This window comes from Danio aesculapii, chromosome 25, assembly GCF_903798145.1.
Source record: "Danio aesculapii chromosome 25, fDanAes4.1, whole genome shotgun sequence".
In the NCBI taxonomy this organism is placed as follows: domain Eukaryota; kingdom Metazoa; phylum Chordata; class Actinopteri; order Cypriniformes; family Danionidae; genus Danio; species Danio aesculapii.
In genome coordinates, this window is record NC_079459.1 from 23,976,705 (window position 1) to 24,000,227 (window position 23,523).

At 37.6% G+C, this 23,523-nt stretch overlaps 2 protein-coding genes across 2 annotated transcripts in view; one reads left to right on the plus strand and one right to left on the minus strand.

The window, feature by feature from the left end:
- The window catches only part of znrf1 (zinc and ring finger 1), a 67,880-nt gene extending 49,715 nt beyond the window's left edge, over nucleotides 1–18,165 (minus strand). Inside the window, exon 1 of the mRNA XM_056451698.1 lies at nucleotides 17,094–18,165. Within this exon, the coding sequence (XP_056307673.1) occupies nucleotides 17,094–17,481 (388 nt within the window). The 5' untranslated portion in view covers nucleotides 17,482–18,165. The remainder of the gene's footprint in view (nucleotides 1–17,093) is intronic.
- A 1,672-nt stretch (nucleotides 18,166–19,837) lies between these two features.
- On the plus strand, nucleotides 19,838–23,215 carry gins3 (GINS complex subunit 3). The gene is made up of 3 exons (XM_056451904.1): nucleotides 19,838–20,144; nucleotides 21,901–22,134; nucleotides 22,803–23,215. Exons 1-3 carry the CDS (start codon nucleotides 19,974–19,976, stop codon nucleotides 23,031–23,033), a joined length of 636 nt encoding a protein of 211 aa, XP_056307879.1. The 5' UTR covers nucleotides 19,838–19,973; the 3' UTR covers nucleotides 23,034–23,215.
- Nucleotides 23,216–23,523: the final 308 nt, after the last annotated feature.

Here is a 23,523-nt window from a genome sequence, read left to right on the forward strand (position 1 = left end):
AAACAAAAAGCCAAAACAAGAAATCATTAAAAAATGAACAATTAAAACCCCATCACAAAATTCACAAATCAAAAAGTCTGGTTTAGTAAATAGATAAAAGTTTCAGTTTGGCAGCGTCTCTGTAGTTAAGTTAAGCACTACTTGCTATTTCCTTTTAAAGTGTTTGTGATGATGTGCATACTCACACACAGTAAGTAATAATATTTATCACCATTGTAAATATGTTTTGAAGAGTGTTTGAAGTGTACATTACAGACACCTTTCTATAAAAATATGGAATGTTTCACAAATTAGCATAGATATAAGGTTTTAGGGTGCTTCATTTTATAAACCTTTCAATTGTCAATTTTGTTAAAGTAAACAGACATTCTGTGTTTGATTTACACATGCGGAACCATAATAATGGCTTTGCTAAACAGCGCACACACATATGTGACCAGACACTGGCAGTCAATAACAGACTAGTTTGCAATAATAAGCTGCATTCAATTGCATTATATGAAAGTTGTTGCATTTATGTTGTTAACAAAGAAGCCATACCTCTTATTACATATATTCATCCTCACAGCTAAATCTGTATTATTAATTTCACAATAAATATTTGAATTTCATAATGAATCTATTTTTGAACAAATCATTTGAGTCACTGCACTGAAGTTAAAATTGTTGTCTGATATCTACATAGTAAGTATGTGGCTTAGGTAAGTTCACAAATTCTCTATAAAACTTTTTAAGCTTATTTTTAACCCCATAAAATAACCATAGAATCAGAAGGTCCATATTGACCATATTTGGAATGGTCATGAATATTAATGAGCTCTGCTCTGACACAGGTATCATTGCTCTCTCTCTCTCTCTCTCTCTCTCTCACAAACACACAAACAGCATGTTGTAATCTGAAATATACATGTGCAAAATAATTATAATTGATTTGTTATAAAATATTTAACAAGTGGAGTTAAAATATAAATCTAAACAGTAAAATAATGTGATAAATATATATTAAGTTTGTAAATTGTTTGTTGTTGATAAATTTTAGGCTAAATTACAATTAAACTTGACAAAAAAGACAGACAGAGGTAAACTGTGTTGTATTTTGAAGCTATAATGTAAATGTAAGCACAGCCAGGAATTAATATCAACCTCTGCATAAACAGATGATGTTTAATAAAGTGTATTGCTATTCTTTCACTTCAGAAAAGTCACAGTAAGAGCTGAGTGAGAAGGCACAATACTTAAATATGCATTAAACACAATACTCAGCAGTCTACATGTGTTTGTTACCTCCAATTACCTATCAAAACATGATAAATTAACAAAAAGTACAATTAAATATACTTTATGACTCTTCAGGGTGTTGCTGAATAAATTTTTAATCTGTATATCCTGCATTTTGCGTTCTGATTGAGTGGTTCCTTAGTAATGCATAGAGGTCCCAGTGAATATATTAGTGAGCAAAACAACAGTCTGGATTGCATTCTGATTGGTCTGTTTTCCACCAAAGTTTTCCACTTGCGGAATTTACATGAGAACAAGAAAACAATAGTGACTCACGCTATGGCCATTACTTAACTCTTATTATTTGACTATGCCTAGGTATACCCAGATTTTTTTATGGGGCACCTTTAAACTCTGAGTGAAGCGGAAGTTGCTGAAGACTTTTTTTTTCAGTATGATGACGTATTCCCAACTGAAACAAAATATTGTGTTGGGAGGTAGGGTTTTACTTATGAAAAGCCAGCAGCTAGCTTTCTGCAACTCTTACAGCAGGGGGCGCTCAACCTGTGGTCTGTGTGGGTCCTAACGCTCTAGTCATCGTCTTTCGCATTAGACGTTAAACCGAGGTCTTGACTTTCTGTGGTTGTTAAAAATCCTAAGATGTCCTTCGAAAAAGAGTAGGGGTTTAACCCCGGCATCATGGCCAAATTTGCCCACTGGTCTAACCATCCCCATATCACTCCACCAATCAGTGTACGGTCTGGCGCAATATGGCTGCTGTCGCATCATCCAGGTGGTGGATGAGGAGATTGTGTAAAGCGCTTTAAGTGCCTAGAAAAGCGCTATATAAATGTAAGGAATTATTAATTATTACTTTTTGCTCTTCCTCTCATTTTTCACTCATAGTAAATAACTGTTGGAGGGGCATGGCCAAGCATATTTCACCCAAATGAGATACATGGTGCAAATGAGTACATATTAATTTGAATGAATGTGAATTAGCCACTTAATCAAAAGTTATGAATAGCTGTGAGATTTCCATGGTATTTATAGCAGACGAAAATTTTCACACATCACGTTGCTTGTGGGTGGAGCCTGCCAGAGAAGCTGCATATAATAGCACTAAACACTTAAAAACACTCCCTAGGGCGACACCAGCCACCCTTGTGCTCGTCGCAGGTTTATTTTCGCTTCTCCCCTCTGTATAATAGCAAGGTTTGGCGGCCGCTCTATGGAAACTGTTGTCATGGCCTCTCGCGGTCTGCTAATAGGCTGCGGTCTGCACTAGCGGCCCCTCCGGCAGCTGTCATTCACATGCAGGACGGGTGAGTGAGCGACGGGCGTAGGGGAAACGTCTCTCCCTCTGGGTCTCAGTGAAATGAGTGTGCCAGTGTTGAGGGGGTGGCAGGATTGTTGAGGCCGTGTGGAAGACTGAAAACAGCGGTGGTGGAAAGCGACAGGGTTGTCACAGCAACAGCCGACCTGCTTCCACTGAACAGTGTGGAGCTGTGTTTTCATTCACAGGGGCCCTATGTAGTGCACACTGCTGCCTGAGTAAGGGATCCTGTATGTGGCAAAATGTTGCATTGGCAATTACGTTTGAGTCAAACCTACACAAACAATTTACATATACTGTATAGAATAAGGTGTGACGTATTTATAAATACATTCAAATTATGTGTATTTTAACATTGATTTATGCAATATTTGAATACGCTATGTATAAAATGTTTATAATATACATTATAGACCATTTTGAGGGATGTAAACAATAACAATGGTCCTAACGTATTTCCTGTTTTACATTTTTCATTTCCATAGCTTCTGAGAATCCAAAAAAGTTCACATATTGATAAATAATCTTGTGATAGCAGCTTTAATGTTAAGTTAGGATTAAATACCATCTTGCTACAGTTATGAAATAGTTTGACGGCAAGCAGGAAATGTTTATGGGCCAATGACATCACCACATTGAAATGGTCTATTTATTTAAAAATCTTTCAAAAAACATATTCAAAGCAATAATTGTACATATTTAGGTACAGTTTTGTTCATATTATTCAATATTGTTCAATTTAAACTAAATGAAAATGAATTGGCAACTAGCTACATTATCACAATATACATTAGTTTTTTCATTCAACATGTATTTTAAGTAACAAATAATTATTTTAGTTTTAGTTGACAATCACAAACCTGTTTTATTTTTAAAGAGTATTTTAATATTGGTCATTTATCAGGACATTTATTATAATATATATTATAACAACGCAGGCTCATTCTGAAAAATTACCTCTATATACATTTCTGGAGAGTGCCAAATACGTCCCAGGAGCTATGTTTTTGTTCAGTTTTTGTTTTCGTGAATCCACCAGAGGCCGTTGTGTATCCTTTGAGATCCCAAATATCACTCGCGAGTGCCATTTGCGCCTGCTCTTCTTGCGTAAATCCACCAGAGGCCACTGTTGACTGACTGATCGATCGACTGACCCACCCTCCTCCTTCCCTAAACCCATCCAATAGTGTTTTCAAAAGCACAGGTTGACCCGCTCACTCACTTCCCTAACCCAACCGACAGTTTTTAAAAAGCAATCCAGAAAAAGAAAAGCCCTCGCCTGATTTTTACCACATTTTCAGATTTTACCACATTCTCCCCCTGTTATTTACTTGATTCATTTATTTTTTCAGCTTTTGGTTTTGCCTTACCCACTTGCTGGAAACGTTCTTCGCTGAACCCCGTCATCGTGTTCAACTCCTCTCTGCATCTTAAGTCCGCTGACGTACATGGCGAGCTACTGATCAAAACTGGTAACAGTGGGAAAGCCGTCTATATGGAGGTAAGTGGTCAGCTGGTAAGCGCGAAAAAGAACGGCGTCATACCGCCCCATAGCGTTCGTCTTAAAGATGAAATGCAGCCATATGTAGCTCTGGCTACATAATTCGCGATCTCCAGAAATGTATATAGGGCTACGTTTTCAGAATGAGCCTATGTTAAAGTAAAAAAGATCAGCCTACATAAAAAAATTGACATATATAGAAGAGGTGTGACGCATTCAAATTATGGGTGTAGTTTAATATTGATTTAATATTTGAATCCATTACCTATAAAATGTTTCTATATACATTATATTAACATACTTGTTACTATATCGTATTTATTTAATATTTCATCATTCTCACCATTCATTCATTCATTTTCCTTCGGCTTAGTCCCTTTATTCATCAGGGGTCACTCCAGCGGAATGAACCGCCAACTTATCCAGCATATGTTTTACACAGCGGATGCCCTTCTAGCTGCAACCCAGTACTGGGGAAACATCCATACACACTCACACATACAGCCAATTTAGTTTTTTCAATTCACCTGTACCGCATGTCTTTGGTCTGTGGAGGAACCGGAGCACCCGTAGGAAACCCACACCAACACGGAGAGAACATGCAAACTCCACACAGAAATGCCAACTGACCCAGCCAGGACTTAAACAGGCGACCTTCTTGCTATGATGCGACAGTGCTACCCACTGAGCCACCATTCTCACCATACTTTTGTCAAATTAAAAAACATATTCAAAGCAATAATTGTACAGATTTAGGTACAGTATTGTTCATATTATTCAATATTTTTAGATTTAATTGAAACTTCATGAAAATGAATTAGCAACTAGCTACAACAACATAATATACATATTATTTTCCATTCAACGTTTATTTTATTTTAAGTAAAAAAAATATTAATTTAGATTTATGTAAAAATAATAACCCTGTTTTTCATTTTTAATGGGTATTTATTATGATATTTATTCGGCCATTTATTGGCCATACCCTCAAAATAAATGATCAGCACATATATTAAAATGTAAATACTGAATATTGCAGTGACTAATTTCATTTAGCATTTAACTAAATCATATAAGTGTTTTATTTTTTAATATATAGAAATTGATAAATATAAAGAATTTAATTGAGTCTTTAAAATATTGATCATTTTATGGTATCATACTCACTTGAAGTCTTTATAATGATTGATTTTTAATTTTAGAATTAGAATCATTTGGCTTAAGCTCTGATTTATCAGAGGTCGCCACAGCGTAAGGAACCGCCAACTATTCCAGCATATGTTTTACGCAGCGGATGCCCTTCCAGCCGCAAACCAGTTCTGGAAAGCACCCATACACTCTCGCATTCACACATGCACTAATACACTACGGGCAATTTAGTTCATCCAATTCACTTATTACCGCATGTCTTTGGACTGCGGGGGAAACCGGGGCACCCGGAGGAAACCCATGCGAACACGGGGAGAACATGCAAACTCCACACAGAAATGCCAACTGACCCAGCCAACTAGACACTGTGCCACCATACCATCCAGAATTTCAATTTTATTTAATATAATTATTGAATGTTTAATATTAACATGTGAATATACTTTGTAGTCCACTTTGAGGACACTATACACTGCGTTTAGAAATGCACCCTAATTGTCTCTGTTTATGTGCATGTCTGATTCTGTTTTTGGGACTGTCTTCCTTTTGTGCAGCGCATGTGTGTGTGTGTGCATCTGTGTCTTTGGATAAATGTATTACACCGTGAGCAACGAGAGAGAGAGAGAGAGAGAGCAGTGAGGCAAAGAAAAAGCAGAAATAATTTGAGAGAGTGACCTATATTTCTTGAATCCTGCTGCCAGACAGATCAGCACAGATGTTCCACAATCCCAACATTCCTAAAAGACTTGCCATCAAAACCAGCACGTAACACTCTATCTTTGGTCGGAATTATTGTGACATGTTGATTTTGACTTCAAATGTCATCTTAACGGGATAGTTCGGACAAAATTTAAAAGCCTGTCATCATTTACTCACCCTTTCAAACATTTATGAGGTGCATTGTTCTGTTGAACACATTAGAAGGCATTTTGAAGAATGGTGAAAACCTGTAACCATTGACTGTCAATGTATTTGTTTTTCTACTGTGGATAGTTACAGGTTTTCAGCTTTTTTTCAAATTATCTTCATTCAGTGGTGTTCAACAGAAGAAAGGTACTCATAAAGATTTGGAACCACTTGAGGGTGAGTAAATAGTGAGCAGATTTTGATTTTTGGTTAAACTATCTCTTTAAAGACTTATGAAATATGAAAGATATGAAAATACAGTCAAACCAAAAATTATTCAGACATATTTTTAAAATAATTTTCACTAGTGAGTGCAGAACATTATAGTTAATAAATGTAAGAGAGCAAAATGAAGTACACTACTCCATATTATACTGAAAAAAGTCTTCATACAGTGGACTAAGAAGCAACAGTGACTGAAGAAGCTGCTGTAGTGAAATTCAGGTTTGCATGAACCTTGTTGACAGCAGAGACAACAGGCTGTCATTGAGGATAAGGGTGAACAAAATATTGTGTAAATATTGTCATCCATTGCATACTAGGAGTGCAAAGGTAGAGATTGCACATAGTTTGGTTCCTATCACAGTTTTACGGTCACTGTTTCAGTACCGTTCGCAATATGATATGTTCAGTGAAAAAAACACGACACTGTCAAATAGGAATACAAAAAAATCTATATACAAGCAAAAGCACAAGTAAATACAATATAGCAAAGATGCAACTAAAATAAACAGTGCTTTTCAGGTATCTAACAGTAGTTATATACCCTGCAGGCACAGGGCAACCACATGACATCAGATTGACGTTGTGGGGACGTTTTGTTTGGAAATGAAAATCAGGTTGACATCAGAACTCAACGTCAGGCTGACGTCAATGTCCAACCTAAAATCAACCAAATATCAATGTCTAATGATGTTACAGCTTGACGTTGTTTGGACGTTACCATTATTTAGTTTATCAGATGTCGGATTTCGGTTGCCACATCTGATGAATAAATGCCAATAAAGTCAATATGACGTTGTTTTAAGGTTGGGTTTTGGTCACTTCCAACACAACCTAAAATCAACCAAATTTGACGTTGTTATTGGATGTCAAAATAATGTCCTTAGACGCTTGCTAGACATTGAATTTTGGTCACCTGATGTCACAACCTCACAACAAACTGGCTCTGTGCATGTTTGATGTCAGTCATGCTGTCGTTATTGGGTCGCGGATGAAATTGAAGAGGGTTGGGGAGTCGTGGAAGAAAGTGGGGGGAGTCGGGTACGAAAGTTAAGAGGTTTGGGGGGGGGGGGGGGGGGGTGCGTGTGAGGAGGGGGATCGGTAAAATGAGGTGCCGGATCAGATTTCACAGGTTGTTCCGGCACAAATTAAGCCCTGGTTATACCTTAGAATGTAAACATTTAAGAAATTGTGTTGTCTGTCTTGACTTTCTCTGTGTGCTGCATCTGTGGATTGTCTTAAAGTGATAAACACCTTATTTTATATAAATCAAACAACAAATGACAATGAAATCACTCACTGATCATGACTGAATAGCCATATAGCTCAATAATGTTTAACCTTTGTTTAATGTATTAACAAACAGTGGAGATTTCTTTAGTTATATCATTTTAGTGTGGGATGCAGTGACACGCAGTCAAATATTTTGCTGAACAGACCCACAACTTTTGACACTATAAATTAGCATAAAAGTCCTTATGCTGCACGTATTAGGAGGCTTCCTGAAGGTGCAGCTGATGTGCAGCGAGGGCTTTAATAAACTATGACAGTTTTACATTCATTGAAAAGTAAGAATGATTAATAAGTCCATATGAACAAGTCCCATAAAATTTTTTTTGTTTTTAGAGGTTGTTTAGAGAATAAATTCAAATCAAACACAAACTGCACATAATTCTTTATACTTCATGTCTACTTTGCAAATATTGTCAAAAGTATGAAAAAAAATACTGTTTATATTCCTCACACCACAAAGTAAACTGTATGTCACCTTGTGGTGATGTTTGGTACTGTCGCCAAACAAATTCTTACTGAAAGTTAATTTTTTGAGATATCAATTTCATATTTGAAATATAATTTGTCTAGAAATTTTGCTTTGATTTTGATTTTAGGCTGAAACATGTTTTGTAAAACATGCATTTTATGTATTGTAATAACATATACATTTACTGTTTTATTATTTTCATAAACATTAAATCACATAACCTTTGTTTTATTTAAATATTTGAACACTTCACTTCGGCTACAATCCGACATCTGTCTGCTTTAAAATGAGACCAAGCTTAAATCTATGCACCAAAGCACTGAAGATTGCCATTCATTTAAGTGGAATATGTAATTTTCATGTCTACGTTCAAAAGGATTGTGTGAAAGTTAAGGGGTTAAAAGAATGGGAAAAATGCAATTGTTAAATTAAATTTTTAACCAAAAAAATGCATATTGTACAGTGCCAGTATGAACGGTTCAATATTATATTGAGTATTGTGGCATCTCGCACCATTCTCAACATTATCAAGATGAATTTGTTCTGTTTAACTGCTAGTTTTTGTCATATTTCATTACTATTTTCTAAACTATAGTAATAAACTTGTGATAATGTGATGAATATTTAAGGTTTGACAGTACTGTATATACAGGGGCTGCTTTTAAAGCAGGACACACAAAGCAACGAAGGCCAGCGAATTATTACTTGTTTTTTTAATGGGTGAGCAGCAATGATTAAACAGAGCACTTTTAGCAGGGCGATTACTTTTGCTTTTAATCTGCTTGCGTGCCGCAAACAGGTGAGCGAGTGCCTCAATGAGATGACCAGCCTTCAACCCAAACACTACAGCTGGAGCATGAATAGACCCGCTCTGAAATCATCAGACTAGTTGAAGTATGAAGAGAGCGTAAATACGGTATGACAGCAATAAAAGGAATCTAGTTTCGACAAAAAGATCAACAAGAAATACCGCTTTCTAATTGGAGATTAAACACTGTTACCAACACAATGAGGCAGCACTTAATCTGAACAACTTCCTCTCAGTGAACAAACATCAGTGAGTCAGTTTTAAATCACCAGTGCTTAATTTTTAAACAATGGCAATTATTGATTATTAGTGGTGCTTTCGCTAAGAAAAGCATTACTAGGATTATTGCTCATACTTATAAACCAGCTCATACTGTAACTTACATCGCTTATGATATGTACATTTATGACATCTGGGGAAAGGTGAGCAAATTTATGATTTTATCCTGGAAAGGAATAAACAAATTGCTTATCGTAGGATCAAAATCTTTGGGAGTTATGAACATCCTACCAACATCCCAACAACTACTCAGAGCATGTTAGCAACCATGAGGAACTTCCACCTTAGCACCACCCTAATAACCAACCTGAACACTCTAGCAACCAGAGCATATGTAATGTAGCATACTGTTCAGTATGTATCAGTTCAGAACATCTTAGCAACAACATAACAACCACCTGGAACACCACCTAGCAACAATTCAGAGCATCCTAGCAACATTTTAGCAAGCTCTTACTTAAAACACACTAGCAACTATTAAGAACATTTTGGCAACACCCTAATTACCATGCTAAAATACACTTGCAGTCATTCAGAACATCCTAGCAACCACCTAACCACCCTAGAAACAGCCATGCAGAACACTCTAGCAACCATTCAGAGCATTAAGGCAACATTTTAGCAACCTCACAGAACGCACTCACAACCATTCAGAACATCCTAGCAACCACTTACCAAACAGCCTAACGACCACCCTGAAACACACTTGCAATCATTCAAAACATCCAAGCAACATTGTAGCAAGGACTTAGCGAAAACACTCAAACAACCAGCCAAAACACAGCAGCAACTGTTCAGAACATCCTAGCGACAACATAACAACCACCTAGAACACCACCTAGCAACAATTCAGAACATCCAAAACTCAAGCAACCGCTTACTAGCAACCACCCAGAACTCAATAGCAACACCATCTTTGGGAGTTATGAACATCCTAACAACATCCCAACAACCACCCAGAGCATGTTAGCAACCATTAGGAACATCCACCTTAGCAGCACCCTAACAACCAACCTGAACACTCTAGCAACCATAGCATAAATTGCTATATTTCAGCAACCACAACATAACACCACTTAGCAACCATTCTAAGCATCCTAGCAACATTTTAGCAAGCACTTACTTAAAACACACTAGCAACCATTAAGAACATTTTGGCAACACCCTAACTACCATGCTAAAACACACTTGCAGTCATTCAGAACATCCTAGCAACCACCTAATCACCCTAGCAACAACCACCCAGAACACTCTAGCAACCATTTAGACCATTCAAGCTACATTTTAGGAACCTCACAGAACGCAGTCACAACCATTCAGAACATCATAGCAACCACTTACCAAGCACCCTAACCACCAGCCTGAAACACACTTGCAATCATTCAGAACATCCAAGCAACACTTTAGCAACCACTTAGCAAAAACACTCTAGCAACCAGCCAGAACACAGTAGCAACTATTCAGAACATTCATTTATTCATTCATTTATTTTCTTTTCGGCTTAGTCATCCTAGTGACAACATAACAACCACATAGAACACTACCTAGCAACAATTCAGAGCATCCTAGTAACATTTTAGCAAACTCTTACTTAAAACACACTAGCAACCATTAAGAACTTTTTAGCAAAGCCTAACTACCATGCTAAAACACACTTACAGTCATTCAGAACATCCTAGCAACCACCTATGCACCCTAGCAACAACCACCCGTAACATTTATCAACCATTCAGAGCATTCCAAGCAACATATTAGCAACCTCACTGTACACACTCAAACCATTCAGAACATCCTAGCAACCACTTACCAAACACCCTAACTACCACCCTGAAACACACTTGCAATCATTCAGAACATCCAAGCAAACACTGTAGCAACCACTTAGCAAAAACACTAGCAACCAGCCAGAACACAGTAGCAACTGTTCAGAGCATCATAATGACAATATAACAACCACCTAGAACACCACCTAGCAACAATTCAGAGCATCCCAGCAACATTTTAACAATTTCTTACTTAAAACACACTAGCAACCATTAAGAACATTTAATAACACCCTAACTACCTCGCTGAAACACACTTGCAATAATTCAGAACATCCTAGTAACACTCAAGCAACCACTTACTAGCAACCACCCAGAACTCAATAGCAACAACATCTTTTAAAGTTTCGAACATATCCCAACAGCCACCCAGAGCATGTTAGCAACCATTAGGAACATCCAAATTAGGAGCACCATAACAACCAACCAGAACACTCTAGCAACCAGAGCATACATTGCTATATTTAAGCAACCACCACATAACACTACCTAGCAACCACTTTAAGTATCCTAGCAACATTTTACCAAGCTCTTAAAACACTAGCAACAATTAAGAACATTTTAGTAACACCACAACTACCATGATAAAACACACTTGCAATCATGCAGAACATCCAAGCAACAATGTTGCAACCACTTACCAAAAACACTCTAGCAACCAGCCAGAACACAGTAGCAACTGTTCAGAACATACTAGCGACAACGTAACAACCACATAGAACACCACCTAGCAACAATTCTGAGCATCCTAGCAACATTTTAGAGAACTCTTACTTAAAACACACTAGCAACCATTAAGAACATTTTAATAACACCCTAACTATCATGCTAAAACACACTTGCAGTCATTTAGAACATCCTAGCAACACTCAAGCAACCACTTAATAGCAACCACCCAGAACTCAATAGCAACAGTTCAGAATATCTTTGCAACAATCAAGCAACCACTTACTAGCAACCGCTTAGAACACCACCTGGCAACAATTCAGAGCATCCTAGCAACATTTTAGCAAACTATTACTTAAAACACACTAGCAGCCATTAAGAACATGTTAGCAACACCCTAACTACCAACCTAAAATTCACTTGCACTTATTCAGAACATTCTAGCAACACTCAAGCAACCACTTACTAGCAACCACCCAGAACTCAATAACAACAGTAGAGAACATCCTAATGACAACCACCTTGAACAACTGTTGAGAACATCCTACCAAACTACCTAGAACACGCTAGCAACCAAGGATAGCATATCAACAGCATATCATAATAAATATAATACTGTCTACTACAATGTGGCAGTGAGTTTTGCACAATCAAGCAACCATTTTCTATTAGATATATTATTTGTTTTCAATTGGCATGATGGGATTATGCTCTATGTTTTCCATTTAAGGTTAGAATGACACAGAACTAGGGCATCATGGTCGCCTCACAGCAAGAAGTTCACTGGTTTGAGCCTCAACTGGGTCAGTTGGCATTTCTGTGTGGAGTTTGCATGTTCTCCCCATGTTCGCATGGGTTTCCTCCAGGTGCTCCGGTTTCTCCCACAGTCCAAAGACATGCGGTACAGGTGAATTGAATAAGCTAAATTGGCTGTAGTGTATGAGTGTGAATGCGGAAGTGTATGGGTGTTTCCCAGTGTTGGGTTGTGGCTGGAAGGGCATCCACTGCGTAAAACGTGCTGGATAAGTTGGCGGTTCATTCCGCTGTGACGACCCCTGATTAATAAAGGGACTAAGCCAAAATAAAAAATTAATGAATGAATGATGAAACAGAACTCTATTTTTAAATGCATCAATACACTGATACATTTAAAGTAAAACTTACGTTTGACATCATACTTTATTGACAAAATGTCAAAGCTGCTGTTGTCATTTAACAATGGACTGGTTTCACTCTGATGTACATTACAATACCAAATAACTGATCTGTTGGTCCTTCAGTTATATAAAAGCTTTTACAAAAGAAAGTAACCCGACTTCTCGTCACCAAAGATGGTCACTGGTAATGCAGTTACTGTAAATATCATGGAAAAAGTTTGACACAGGAGATAAATGAATAATGCAAGCAGACTTGAAGTTTATATATAATATGTTGCAAGTAGGCCAGCCACTCGTGTAAACTAAACTTCTGTTTGCCTAGTGAGAATAAACAAAATTCACTTGTATGACACTGATTGAATCCAGCCTCATTCATGCTTTCTGGAGCCTGAAAGTGCTACAGACAATACAAACTCGACACATCACATCCATTCGGTTAAGGTTTCTAATGGAGTGTCAAACAACAAAACTGTAGAACAAAAACTCGCCAGTGAAAGCTGAACAGAATTGTAAAAATAAAGTGATTATTAAACTGGATTCGGGAACACTCCTTCAATCTGCTGATGGCCAGTCAAACAGATAATTCCAACCCAAACTCTCACCATTGGTTGAGCTAATGTGTATGCTTGGGATGTACAAACAAATGAATTCCTCGAACAGTAGCATAGCTCACTGTTTAACTGCTCATTTCTGAATAATCTAACTAGCTAATCACAACTGTTTACTGAACAGTGACACACATATGTATATCAATCTAACCATGTTTTATAGAATGCCATGTTAGTGGTATAGAGTGATAAATTATGCTAATTAAAATTTTTGAGATCAAAATAATTTTAGGTTTTTGTAAATAATGAACAAGGCAAGGACTGCCTCCCTATGAATGCACATTCTTTAATAAAACTACATAATTAAGGTAAATCGTATAAAAGTATGAGAGCTGTCACTGGGGCAGTACCTAAAGGGTCCAAATCGTTACTTTAAAAGTACCTTTAGTACATACCCAGCAGGCACACAATGTCATAAGACGTTAATATTAGGTTAGATTTGGGTTGTGACGTCAGCTGACCAAAATTCTAGCTAGCTTCTAAAAGCTAGCATCTAATGACAACGTTATTTTGACGTCCAATAACGACGTTAGATGACGTTGATATCTGATTGAGTATAGGTTGTGCTGGAAAGTGACCAAAATCCAAGGTCAAGCCAACATCTTGCCTCACCAATGTCATATTGACGTCAAATACTGACATTTATCCGTCAGGTATGGCAACCAAAATCCAACATCTGATAGACGTCATAGTGGTAATGTCCACACAACTTCAAGCTTTAACATCATAAGACATTGATATTTGGTTGATTTTAGATTGGACGTTGGACAATGACGTCGGCCTGATGTTGGGTTCTGACGTTAACCTGATTTTCATTTCCAAACAAAATGCGACATCCCCACGATGTTGGGGTATAACGTCAATCTAACGTGATGTTGACATCCTGTGCCTGCTGGGTAAGATTATAACAAAAATGTACTTTTGCACTTTTTAGTTACTAATAAATTTTAAGGTACTGAAATAGACAGAAATTGTCACAAATTTAAAAAAGTACTGTGACCCCAGTGACAGCTTTCTATCTTATCTGAGAGTGTAAAAACTAAAAGATATAGAATGACATTTATTAATTCAATAGCAAATTTAAAATTTAGTCAGTACTACATGTTAGTTTGCTTATTTTTCTCAAGTGCACAATCTATTTTAAGTCTAAGTGTCATGCTAACAAGCTTCTAACCACAAGTCAAGAGCTGTTGTTCCAACCACATAAATTAGCAATGTTGTTTATGAATGTTCATTAGAAGAATGTTTTCAGGAATTGGCAGATCATCAAACTACACACCTGATTGATATGTTTAAACATATTTTAAAACAGATCAGTGTTTACACTTATCAAGGAATCACCCAATTAATGGTTTGTTATAATTTTCACATAAAGAGAAAAGAGAAAATGACACTTTACATATTTAGGGTAATATAATGTAATTAAAACATTAATTTATTCTATGGTACACTAAATAACATATATTCATGTTATAAAAATATTCATGTTATGAAATTTTCTCATTGCATTTGTGGTCTACATAAGAAAGTCATACAAATTTGAAACATGAGGCTGACCGAAAGACAGAATTTTTTTTTCTTTTTGAATGGACTAGATTCTATTAAAAGTGGAAAATAAGTTTGTTGAGTAAGTGTATTCACATTTATGCAGCTTTTAATAATAAATAGATAGACTGGGCTGGGCTGATATAACTGTGCTATGTTTAAATCAGTGTTTCAGATGAGTCATTTCCATTTCATTAAGTGTCTGAAATGAGAATATACCTATTTACAAAGTCTTATTTTCAAACACTGGGGAACATACTGTACCTTTCCTAGAACCATTTCCCCTAATGATCCCCGGTCCCCACCCTTTAGAAAGGCACCTGACCTCTCCTGTGTTCACTGTGACATTCATTAACTCACAGTTGCAACCTGGCAACCTGTGGGCGAACGCTGTTTAGAAGCCAAATCACACGCCATGACATTCAGGGCTGAACGCCTCACCTGTTAACATGAGGTGCGTTGCCTGACAATGAGAAGGAAACCTCATTTGGTGTCAGTGAAATAACCTTTAAGGGAAAATCTGAGTCAAATTGTTTACATCTGGCAGGTTTCCTCTGGAGGCCACATTTGGGGCTTGATTTAACGAGCACCGAGGGACTGAGGCTGGAAGGGATCAAGAGCGCTTCGGCTCAGGCCTTGACAAGCCCAATAGTCTGTTACAATGGTGAATGAATCGTTTTTGTTCACTTGCATGCACTGACTCATATTCCTGTCTCTTCCTTTAGGTACAAGTGACTGCTTTCCTGTCCTAAAGGATAGCATTAACATTTTCTGATTTTAAATGTGGACTGTGAAGGCGTGTTTGGTAGGAACTATTCTACAAAGCGAAGCAATGAATAGTGGGAGCAATGAATAAGAATGAATGGAAGTCTACTTTACAAAATATATAGGTCTACTTGGCAAAAACAGTGAAACAACTATGTCCAGATTTATAGTAGGCCTATTCATAAAACAGTATATATGCAAGATGTACCAGTATGAGTTAGCCTCGTATTTCTGGTGAGATTCTGAAGTTTGCTACATACTATCCCATGAGGCCATGGGAGAAGATATAAAGAGTTCAGATGCAAAAACCTCTAAATGTCATCTGAAATTTTCTTTTAAAATTAGCATTTTTATCCAGCTCCTGTGTGTAGGTTTAGTAATATCACTTGTATGGCATCGAGTAAGCCCTTTTTGTTGTCTTTAAAGTGAAATAACTTAACATAAATAAAAGGAGGCTAAGTAAAATATTAATTTTGGATGGAAATTTCAGACGGTACTCAGAGGTTTTTGCATCTGAACTCTTCATATGTCAATGTCAGCGAAGCGAGTTAAATTGACTCTGTTGTTAACATGACATGTATATTTGAATTTTATACCACACCCATTCAAACTATATAAAACATCCAATTAACAGCCACTAACTTACAAACCAATGAAATGTAATTATATATGATATAATTTGTGTGGTCTTTCAGTTTGTCAAACAAGTTCACAATGTGTCAAAGGTGCAGCTGTCTATTAATGTTAAGAGATATATCAATACAAATAAGTATTATACTGTAGGCTACCTCATAAGTAGGCTATTGTTGTTGTTTTTCATTCTAAAGCTTGATTAAATTAATCCCCAGGAATCGTCAACATTATGAATTAATAACTAATTGCTTCATTTAATAATTCATAAACTTTCTCGCACAAAAAGAGACTCAACAATCACCACTCTTTTTTTTTACAGAAGTCACTAAACAAATCAGTGAATCAATCTTTTGGGTTAAGTGATTCAAAAGATTCAAATCACTGAAATTAATCACAATCCTTTTTACTAAAACCCACTCTGAGAGACATATTGTGGTTCGAGCTAAGCCGATGATAACCATTGAGTCCCCCTCCCTCTGTAATCACAGGCTAATTGTCCCAGTAAGATTTGGCAACCTGACTTATTATCGTCAATTCGCGCCAGTCGAGTCCAGCCGTTGGTCAGACAGGTCTCGTGCGCATTCCCCCTCCCGCCGGCGCGAAACTGGAGCAGCAGCAGAGTGCCCTCGAGTCTTATTCCGTACTACATGTGGTGGCATCGACGTGGCTTTGTGCCACTGCGCCCTGTTTATGCGGAGTTTGAGTTCTCACTTACCGCTGTGGGCGCTAAACCATCGGGGCGCGATGTGCAGGGGCAAAGTGTCTGCCAACGACGCCCGGGATCCCAGGTAAAGCATACCGTCCGTGTGGTGCCCGCCGCCAGTTTCTTGGTATCCATTGCCGTTATGAGCGGGATCCGAGCCAGACCCCCCTCCGGCTCTGTCCGAGTCTGTTCCTCTAGGGGTGTAAAACCCGAAGGGCACCGTGGCGCTGTGGTCTATGCCCATCCCCGCCACAGAGCTTACCGAGCGGCTGCGCAGTCCCATCGTGCCACCTGGCCGGTAGTGCCCGAAGTGGGCCGAGGGTGGCACCGCGCTGTCATCTGTCGAGACACCGGGAAAAGCACCCCGGGGCCGCCCCGCCGTACTCTGCTTGCCCCCCATCCAAAAGTATCCGCTAAAAATGGGTGGGGGTGTCGCGGAAAGGGTGTCACGGATCGCCCTGCGGCGCTTCTCGAGCCTCCTTCGAACAAGCGACCAAAACAAGCGCTAAAATCCGCGGTTGTCAAGTCTGACTAAAACAGCTGTGTCTCGCAGACGCAACAGCCCATTTTCCTGGTCGAATCATGGACCTAAGGTCTCAATAATCACCTTAACTCGCGCGGGAACAATTAAGGTGATAATAAAGCCGAGCAAAAACGCAACACGTTCTCCGCTTACAAGCAACTGACAGGACAGCCTGCCCAAAATCACCACGCGCAACAACACATCCGCAGTACTTTGAATGGGAGAGCTCTCTCTTATTCAACGAGGAATGACTCAAAACACATCAGCCATGATGCCCGGTCCAGTGTTAGGTCCGGGTCCGCTCGTCCTCCGTCCGTCTGCCTGGAGATTCGGGTCAGCGTGTGCCGCTCCCCTGCACGCGCAGATCCGTCCGTGCGCTGCTGTGCTGCTGCTGCTGCTGCTGGAGACAATAGAGGCGGTTACTGCGCATACGCGGATTAACAGTGGCGAGATGTGCTGTAAACGCGAGCGTGGATTTACAATATCTAACCCAAACAATCAATTATTAAGACCTGTCCTTTCTTGTTTCACGCAGACAACGTCTCGCCTCCGACAAGCGCTTGGTGATCTGAATACGGTGTTAAAGGAGGACAGAGATGTGACCCAGTAAACGTTGCCATAACGAAGTTACGCAGAGGCGGCAGACATGATTTAATTTAGGTACTCCTCACGTTTTCATTTGCAACCATTCAGTCGGAGGCCTGAGAAATGCTCGAATGGCTATCCAGAGGGAAATGATAGACTTTCATCTCCATAATGGGGCCAAAAATGAGCGTGGAGCCTATTAGGTCAACAAGCCATGAAATCTCAGACATGGACAGAAAACCCCAGTTTAGTTTGAATCTCACAACATAAACATCTTATCTAGATGTAATGTTGGAAATAAATAAACCTGATTTCCGGAAATAACCATAAAATCATGGCATTAAAAAAAGAAAGAAAAAGATGGCACAACATGCAAAATATCAGAAAATGATGCACAAGTTTGCAACTTCAGATATAGCCTATAAATTAAATTCAAATTATAAAAAAGGCCTATTTATAATAAATTAAATGTACAAATAACCACAAGAAACATCAATCTCTGCTCATTGCTCGCAGTAAATTAATATACTTATTAATATTTCTGCATTCATAAATTATGTATGGACGACATCACTAATATGCATTGCATTTAACATACTTAAAATACGTGATCTATTAACCGGGTCCATAATAACTACAGACACTGATGTAAATGATTACATTTAGTTCCCCTGAGGCTTTTAAAGTCATCATAAAATGTATGATTAGACTCTGCATAGGACATTTAGATCTACAGAAAGTAGTCAAAGTAGTCTTAATAGGACTTTTTAGGACTTGAGATATAATTTTTTGGCAATTTAAGCATGTATCTCTTCTGGAGATTTGGCTCATACCATTAAAACTGCTATCTTTTGTCAATTTCTGAGATTGTTTCTTCATATAATTATAAGTATATATGCAATAAATCTAACATAATTCGATATGGCCAGTATATGAAGACGAAGGAAATGACTCAAAAGTGTGTGCCAGTCCAGACATATACTATTTTAATAAACAGAATTGTTATATTTGGAAACAGAAAATGATTTGATCTATAGTTGCGATCCAAAAACTTAAATTTAGTGTGTTGTTTATAGTGTTAACAAGTTGTTAATTACAGCTTACTAACAAGATGTTGATATTAGAATGACGGGACACTGGTGAATTATTATTTTAACATGAGGTCATTCCTGTTATGGTGTTCAGTTCTAAAAACAGACAGGATAATCACTGCATTTACACACTGTCTCGTGGGCAAAATAAGGAAATTGCGACATCTGTTGGACAAAGGAGTGAATGCACATGACAGATTTATTTATTATTTATCTGGATAATTGCATTTTATTTACACTTTTATCACGGAGTAAAAAAAACGTATTTTTAAACTTTACTTTTATATTTTAATTATAATTTATATAGCTTATTTTCTGGTTATAGTTTATATTTATAGTTTATTAAAACGACTTTAACAAGTGCTTTTAATAAAACAAATGATTCAAATATAATAAATAAACACAAAGTACTGTCTTTTCTGTTTAAAATGACATAGTCATTTATCTTTAGCTTGTTTTTAAAGGTAAATTGTGCTTCAAATCAATGAGGATTTGAGATGTTTTGCATCTTCATCGCTCTGATATCGACTGATCGCGCCTGTTTGATGTTCCCTGTGCTCGATGCTCCATTACTTTCCGCTTGAAGTTACGCGCCAAAGCTGCTCTGACAGTGCTGTTGTTTTGACAAGTTTGACTGTATTTCCACCGTTCGTTGGCGTTTGTTTGATTAGCTGTCGCTTGCTTGTAACGTAAATGGACGCTCAATCATACATGCCCGTTCCTCCGGGTGTCGGAATGGAGGAGAATTTCTTTTCTCTGGACGATATTTTACTTTCTCACGAGCGACTGCCATGCAGGACGGAGAGCGCCTTCCCGAGACTTGGGTTTCTGGAGAAATCCAGCGAGTCCCGAGACATACCTGAGGTAAAGTTATACTAATTCATTTGCATCACTGATGTAAGTTTAAAACGGTTATAAAGTACTTTCTTTTGATTATGCCGAGCACTTGTATGTACGAAGGTAGTAAGACTGTCTTGAACTAACGCTACTGGGCCTAAGTTATTTGTTTTTGTTGCGCTTGTCCTATATCTTCAGTCATAAACACCTTTAGAAAACTTTTATGGTATAAGAAATGTTTATTTCTGTTACACGTAGGGTTGCAATCAATATTAATATAGTTCCAATAGTGTAAAATTAAATGCTAACTATGAAATTATGTTAGCCTTCCCTGCTGAAAAAAAACAGCTTGACCAGGCTGGGAGCTAAGCCAAAACCAGCTATGTCCTGCTTAAGGCAGGCTGGTCAAGCTGGTTTAAGCTGGTCATTTTTCAGTCTGACCAGCTAAGATTAGGCTGGAAACTTGCCAGGAAAGGGCCAAAAAACCCTCTAAAACCAGCCCACTAGTCCAGCTTAGGGCGGTTTAATCAGTTTTTTTTTTAGCAGGGTTGAGAAAATTTTGGCTGTCATCAAATATTTAAAATTTCAATGAGGGAAAACTGAGCTGGTCTGGTTTGGGGATCCTGCCCCTCATAAATTATTAGGTTTTGGTGAGCTATCAACTTATCAAAAACCTGTTGTTAGAAACCTAGGGTTTCAGTTCTATAGTGATCTGAAATTTAACAGACAAGTAAATTCATTTACGACTTGAGGCAGAAGTGAAGTAATTTCTATCTTTTAATGACCTTGAGAAGGCGACTCATGCTTTTATTTAGTGAAGACTTGACTATTGCTACTCTGCATATGTGGGTATTAAATGCCCTGAATAGATTGCAATTAGTCCAAAATGTGGCTGCGAGACTTCTGACAGGGACTCGCAAGTATGAGCACATATCCCCAGTACTTTCCTCTCTGGGCTGACTGCCTGATTGGTCACGGATTGATTTTAAATGATTAATTTTTGGTTTAAATTCTTAAATGATCTGACACCACCTTACTTATCAGATCACCTACATGTAAATATTCCTGGTAGGTCACTAAGGTCTTCTGATATGTTTATTCTATCTGTACCAAGGTCCCGGTGTGAGCGAAGTGGGGATTGGGCTTTTGCTGTTATCGCCCCAAAACTCTGGAATAAGCTTCCACCCCACATAAGACAAGCTCCAACTTGATCTGTTATTAAAAAGCTTCTGAAACTGCATCTTTATTCTTTAGCATTTAAGCCTTTTTAATGTTTAGGGGTTTGCCTTATGTTTTAATTGTTATGTGTGTGATGTAGGACTTATTTGAATTAGTATTGATTGTGTTCTGCACTATGGGCAACATTGTTTTGTAAAAAAATAAAGTGCTATATAAATAAACTAACTAGGATTAATCAGAAAAAATATAATGGGTTATTTTTAATTAATGCCATTTCCATCAAAGAAACATTAAAAATGACAGGTATTTGATATGTGGTGGAAATGGCGCTGTAGATAAATTCTAATCTGACATTAAAACATTTCAAACCATAGGCTTTAGGTTCGAAAAGTCTTAAGTTTTATTTGATATTTGTTGGACTAAATTAATGTGTACATGACTGTTATCATCTAAAAATTTAAACCTTTTTTGAGCTTTGCATGTTGGTTTATGCCATACTTCATATTATAGGCATATGCAAGTATTTTACAACCTAAACACCAAGTTTTGCCACATACATAGTAGTGTGGTAGCTTAATGCTAACGTTGTAATTAATTTTTTTAGGGCTCAAAAATGGAGATGCCACTTTGGCTGGCCAAGGGCCTTTATGAAAGGAAGAGACGAGTGCTGTCCGTGGAGCTGCCAAAGGTGTATCGTGAAGGCTGGAGAACAGTGTTTGGGGCAGATCCCAATGTTGTAGACTTGCATAAAATGGGGCCTTATTACTATGGTTTAGGTTCACAGATGCTGCATTTTGAAAGCCCAGAAAATCCAGAGATCGCTAATACCATCCTCCAGGTGAGCCTTGAGTAGTCGTATAGCAATCATACTTGTATCAACAATGTAACTATATAATATATGGTGATGAGTTCTGTTTAATCTTATCCTGTTGGTACTGGGTAGTTACAACAAAGCATGGGGTTAAAGTTTGCATCTTCACAAAATCGTTGCTTTTATTCAGAAGAATTTAACTAAAGGTTACCAGTTACAGACATGTTTTTAACAATTATTTATACATTTATTTGGTGATAATAAATAATACAGAAGTGCAATTCAACTAATGTTTGATTTTGGTTTGTCATCCCTTAATGAATGAAGCCCAATTTGGTCAAAATAACAAAAAAACTTTATCTATTTGTTTTTTCTATTCAATTTCTTAACCAGTAGAGGGAGCAATACATTTAACATATTACAAGTACTGACCAGTTGCTGGGCAGACTGGTATGTTATGTTGAGTATAAAGTAGTGTTAAATTAATGATTGCAATTAAAGCATCATGTTCATTAACTGTAGATAAAGTAAAGAGTCAGTTTGATGCGTTAAACATCTGCTATTGTTTATTGTTTTTGACTGATTATTCATGTCGTCATTATTATTTTCAACCTATTGTTTTTCCTTCTTTAAAAAATTGTCAAATAATTGTTTACTTCTATTATATTATTTGTTCGCTTCCTCTGTCTTATCAGACCTTCATTGGTCGTTTCCGTCGGACCATGGATTCATCCCAGAATGCTTACAATGAGGACACATCGGCGCTGGTAGAGCGTTTGGATTACTTGGAAAGAAGCTTGTTTAAAGCAGGACAGAGTGGACTAAACAACTTCCAACTGTGGGAAAAAGGCCGGTCCTCCCACCTCACTGCCTCTAGTCTAGTTATCAACTACAGAAAGAGGAAAATGACAGACCTACAGGCCTGAAAGACTAAAAGATCGCAAAGACGGACTAAGAAGAGTTTCTCATGAGTGCGTGAGAAATTGGCCAGTGTGGAGGAGTGTGTTATGAGAATCTCGTGTTAAAACCCTCTGAACTTTTACTGTAATATTTGTGTGTAAACAATGTTAGTTTCAAATATGGCCAATAAATTATTTTGATATCGGTACTTGTTTTGACACTTTTTAAATGATCTGCTAATTCTTTAGAGATATGCTTTTAAGAAGGCAGTTACCAATTCTTGCATTTGTTTAAGAATTACTAGTTGCCTTTTTTATCATGGTTTGCAAACTCAAACCTCCAAGCCTTAAAGAAAAAAGAAAAAAAAACAGAAACCTGCCAAAGCTATTCTCTCAATATATAATAGAGATTTGGTTTGGCAGATTGTATTTTTTGTCTTTAAGGCTTGGAGGTTCAAGTTTGCATGAAATGTCATGAAATGTCAATAACTAAAACATTTCAATCGTTATTTATGTT

What these genes read in the sequence shown, in the direction of transcription:
- gins3 (XM_056451904.1), top strand. Translation starts at nt 19,974, where the DNA reads ATGGACGCTCAATCATACATGCCCGTTCCTCCGGGTGTCGGAATGGAG. An exon ending in AGTCCCGAGACATACCTGAG is followed by an intron (nt 20,145 to 21,900) that starts GTAAAGTTATAC and finishes TAATTTTTTTAG; the next exon opens with GGCTCAAAAATGGAGATGCC. An exon ending in TCGCTAATACCATCCTCCAG is followed by an intron (nt 22,135 to 22,802) that starts GTGAGCCTTGAG and finishes CTGTCTTATCAG; the next exon opens with ACCTTCATTGGTCGTTTCCG.